The sequence below is a fragment of the Physeter macrocephalus genome, chromosome 4 (genome assembly GCF_002837175.3).
Source record: "Physeter macrocephalus isolate SW-GA chromosome 4, ASM283717v5, whole genome shotgun sequence".
Lineage (NCBI taxonomy): Eukaryota > Metazoa > Chordata > Mammalia > Artiodactyla > Physeteridae > Physeter > Physeter macrocephalus.
Window position 1 is genome coordinate 26,678,773 of NC_041217.1, and position 4,114 is coordinate 26,682,886.

Genomic DNA, 4,114 nt, shown 5'->3' on the forward strand with positions numbered 1-4,114 from the left:
GGAGAGGCCACAGCAGTGAGAGGCCCGCGTACCGCAAAAAAAAAAAAAAAAAAAAAGAAGACCCTCTAAGGGTAATAAATAAATAAATAAATAAACCCTCCCCAGTGGAGAGTTTAGTGATTTTGCTTAGTGTTCTGAAAAAGGCAATGAAACTAACAGGGCCTTTAAAGAGAAAGTGGGAGCGTGGGGAGAGAGGCTGGATGGGAACTGTCAAACATTTACTGTGTGACAGGCACTATGCCAGGTTTTTCGTGGTGGAAGATCATTTAAGTCTTTTCAAGGTCCTATAAAGTAAGTTTTATTATTATTATTATTTTAAAAATTTATTTATTTTACTTTATTTATTTTTGGCTGCGTTGGGTCTTCGTTGCTGTGCACGGGTTTTCTCTAGTTGCGGCGAGCAGGGGCTGCTTTTCGTTGTGGTGCGTGGTCTTCTCATTGCGGTGGCTTCTCTTGTTGTGGAGCACGGGCCCTAGGCGCACGGGCTTCAGTAGCTGTGGTGCATGGGCTCCAGAGCGCAGGCTCAGTAGTTGTGGCGCACAGGCTTAGTTGCTCCACGGCATGTGGGATCTTCCTGAACCAGGGATCGAACCTGTGCCCCCTGCATTGACAGGAGGATTCTTAACCACTGCACCACTAGGGAAGCCCCAAGTTTTATTATTTTTATTATTTTATTTCACAAAGGAGTAAACGGAAGCTCAGGGAGTTTAATACTGTCCCACCGATCACATAGTAAGTTGTGGAGGCAGGATTCTAACCGAGGTCTCTGTCTCCAGTGTTCCTGCTGTTTTTGAGAAGCTCATGCTGCCTCCCCATGGACATTTTGTCCCCAAGCTTGCTTCACTTTCCCTGCATGTTGCAGAACCCTAAATTCTGGAATTCTCCCCTGTCCGCAGGTGAAGGACTGATCCACTGGATCAACATTTTTGTTGTAGTGCTGTTTCTACTCTGTTTGCTCTCCTGAGTCCCGGAGCAATAACAGTTTAATCTCTCTAGTTGTGATAAACTTCTGCAGTCAAATGCGATCACTGCACCTGACCTTGAGTTTGAATTGACTAAGGACCACTCAGACCTTTTCAAAGCAAATGGGTCTGGCCAGGTGCCCTTCATGCTGACATTAGTGTCAGATTGTTTATGGGTGAAACATACGTGAACAAATGTGACCACATTTCATATTGGAAATAAACAAATATCTAGCCAGATTTCCACTGTTTCAGGCCACAATGAAGTCTTACATCATTTCATAACAGCTGGAATTCATCCCTCAAATAGCAAAGCTCACCTTGGCCTCTCTAAACCCTGAGGCCCAGCCAGTTTCTAAAGGTCTTCTAATAGCAAACAGCAAGAGATTTCCTAAGGGTGGTTCAGAAAGCAGAATTTGGAGTTGATTCTGATGTTAGGGATGAGCTGGGTTGGGCAGACACCCTGAGCAGCATTCAGTCCCCATGACCTTCAGCCTTCATCTTTTCAGAGCAGGAGCTGTTGCCTCTAACATGAAAACAGAAATCCAAGCTTCATCTTGCTGAACTAAAGAGTCCAGAGGCTTAAACTGGGCTGTTCAAAACCCAATAATGAGGCTCATGCTCTCAGATTTTCTTGTAGATTATTTCTAATTTAAAATAAGCCTTTCAGGGCTTCTCTGGTGGCGCAGTGGTTGACGGTCCGCCTGCCAATGCAGGGGACACGGGTTCGTGCCCCGGTCCGGGAAGATCCCACGTGCCACGGAGCGGCTGGGCCCGTGAGCCATGGCCGCTGAGCCTGCGCGTCCGGAGCCTGTGCTTCACAACGGGAGAGGCCACAACAGTGAGAGGCCCGCGTACCGCAAAAAATATAAATAAATAAAATTTTTAAAAAATAAATAAAATAAGCCTTTCAAATGCACAGCATACTACTTGCTCTGGGCAGGTGAAAATGGAAATTAGTTAAAGTTACAGAAGGGCCTGCATATGTTCAAGGAGATCTAACCACAGCTTTTTCCTCTGTTAACTCCTTTCTTGTTTCCTAAAATAGACCAGCCTGGCAGTATGGATGAAGAGGGGCTGATCTTATTGGAGCAGAAGCTTTTCCGAGCCAAGGCCCAGATCAACAGTCAGCTGCGGCCGTTGATGTCAAAGCTGGAAGAGAGGGCAAGCTGTCAGAGGGGCCACCTCCGTTCGCTGGAGACAAGCATAGATGGGATTCTGGCTGATGTGAAGAACCTGGAGAACATTAGGGACAGCCTGCCCCCAGGCTGCTACAATACCCAGGCTCTTGAGCAGCACTGAAGCCGCCTTCGCGATTTCTCACCTGAGGTTCTTGGGCTAGAGACCTCAGGCGCAGGAGCCATCTCATGTGGGTGGGGTGGGATGGGGACATTTGAACATGTTGAACGGGTGCGCTCAGGTCAACTGAACCTGGTCCCGTCCTTGAGACCTTGGCCAGGTAAATGTCTTATTGTATCAGTGTGATGCTCTTTGCTTCCTGATTCAGGTTAATGAGGCAAATGGCACTGGGTATGAGACTCATCAAGGGCCTGGACCCCAAAGGGTAGACTGGGTGGAAGGACAAACCGCACAGGCAGGTGTTTGTCTCAGAGTAGTCATAAACCGAGTCCTGGAGTATGGACAAGTGCTCCTGGGTTGTAGACAGCTTATCCTTTGAGTAATGTGACCAAAGGGAAAATGTTTTGACTTTGCCCACGCCTAAAATTCTTCCTAACGTCAGAATAGACAGTGAATCCCAGTCGTGCTGTGGTCGGTAAAATACTATTGCCTCATGGTGTCCAATGTGTTCTTGTTGATCAAAGTTCTTCCCACTTTTCACCCGGTCCATACGCACAGACTCCTTTCAAGCTGGAAGAAGTGAGTAGTGATGGAGTGAGGAGCTGTAAGGCTGGCCCTTTGGAGCATTGGTGCCCTGCCACCTTTGAGTTCTTCTGGGCCTGGAAGTGACCTCCTTTCCCGATGATGGCAGGCAACTTAGAGACTACGTTTTTAGTAAAGCATTTCATACCAGCCAAGCAAACATTGGGATAGTATTTACTTTGGGGTTTCAGAGTGATGTAAAAATGTAGCTTGGGCACTGAAAGAGGTGCAATTATCCAAGAAGATTTATTAGTCCTAATTCAATGCCACTTTTCAAACACTAAAAATTATATGCCTCTATGTGTTTTGTTCTCTCTTCTGAAACCAGACGATGTTCCTACTTATACTTGAGCTGGGTAGAGTCCATCCTTCCATCCATCCATCCTTACAACATATATTTATTGTACCTATTGTGTGCCAGGGGCTGGGGTACAGTGGTATCATAGTCTCTGTCCTCATAGAGTTGATTGAATAGTGAGGAAGACAAACCTTGAAAAAAATTTAAACTTACAAATCCTGTTCATCACAAGCAGTGTTTATTGCAATAACCCCATGGTTTGCAACCTCTTTTTCTCAACGGAACATGTGTTGCAAGACATCCCATGGGGGCACTTGGATTTCGGTAAATAGCTGAAATGGCTCTGGCTTGTGCACACTTCTTTGCATTTCAGCTGTCACTCTGCCCCTTTCCTCCACTGATTGCAACACATTGTTGAGTCATAACACCACTGGGAATTTCTGGAAAAACCAGAAGCACTTCCAACCTCGGCTCAGAAGGCTTTGGTGCTGCCTCACCTCTGTATTTCCTTGGCTTTTCATGGACATGTTTTAAAATAAAGAACAATTCTTAGATGCCTGTGGCCAGTTTCTAATTTGTTAAACTCTAAGCTTAAGGTGTAGGTACCAAAGCAATGAAAACAAAGAATGCTTCAGAAAGAGCAATGAGCCCTAGAATTAACATCTCTAATTCCTTTTTCTGAGCAACTTGTTTTGCCCTTTCCAACCATGTGCACATTTTATGAGATTTAACTGTTGCTGTCTTCTAAGCATAAAGGAGGATTTATTTCTGGAACAACCTGAGCAGAGTGGGGGTGATAATCAATGTTTTTGTCTTTTTTTGCATCAGCTCTAAAATAAAGGTAAAAACAATAGTTTGTGGTACATTATCCTGTGTCTTAATAAACTAAAATTTAATAAATTAAGATCCTGAATTGGCCATCTACCCAAGTGGCTGAGGAAAGGATTCTGCTTCTGCCTACACTGACCCGCCC

General features: G+C 45.2%; 1 protein-coding gene across 1 annotated transcript in view; it reads left to right on the plus strand.

The window, feature by feature from the left end:
- Positions 1-4,114, plus strand: part of LAMC2 (laminin subunit gamma 2) — a 62,527-nt gene extending 58,413 nt beyond the window's left edge. Inside the window, exon 23 of the mRNA XM_024133850.3 lies at positions 2,011-4,114. Coding sequence (XP_023989618.1) covers positions 2,011-2,264 — 254 coding nt within the window. The 3' untranslated portion in view covers positions 2,265-4,114. The remainder of the gene's footprint in view (positions 1-2,010) is intronic.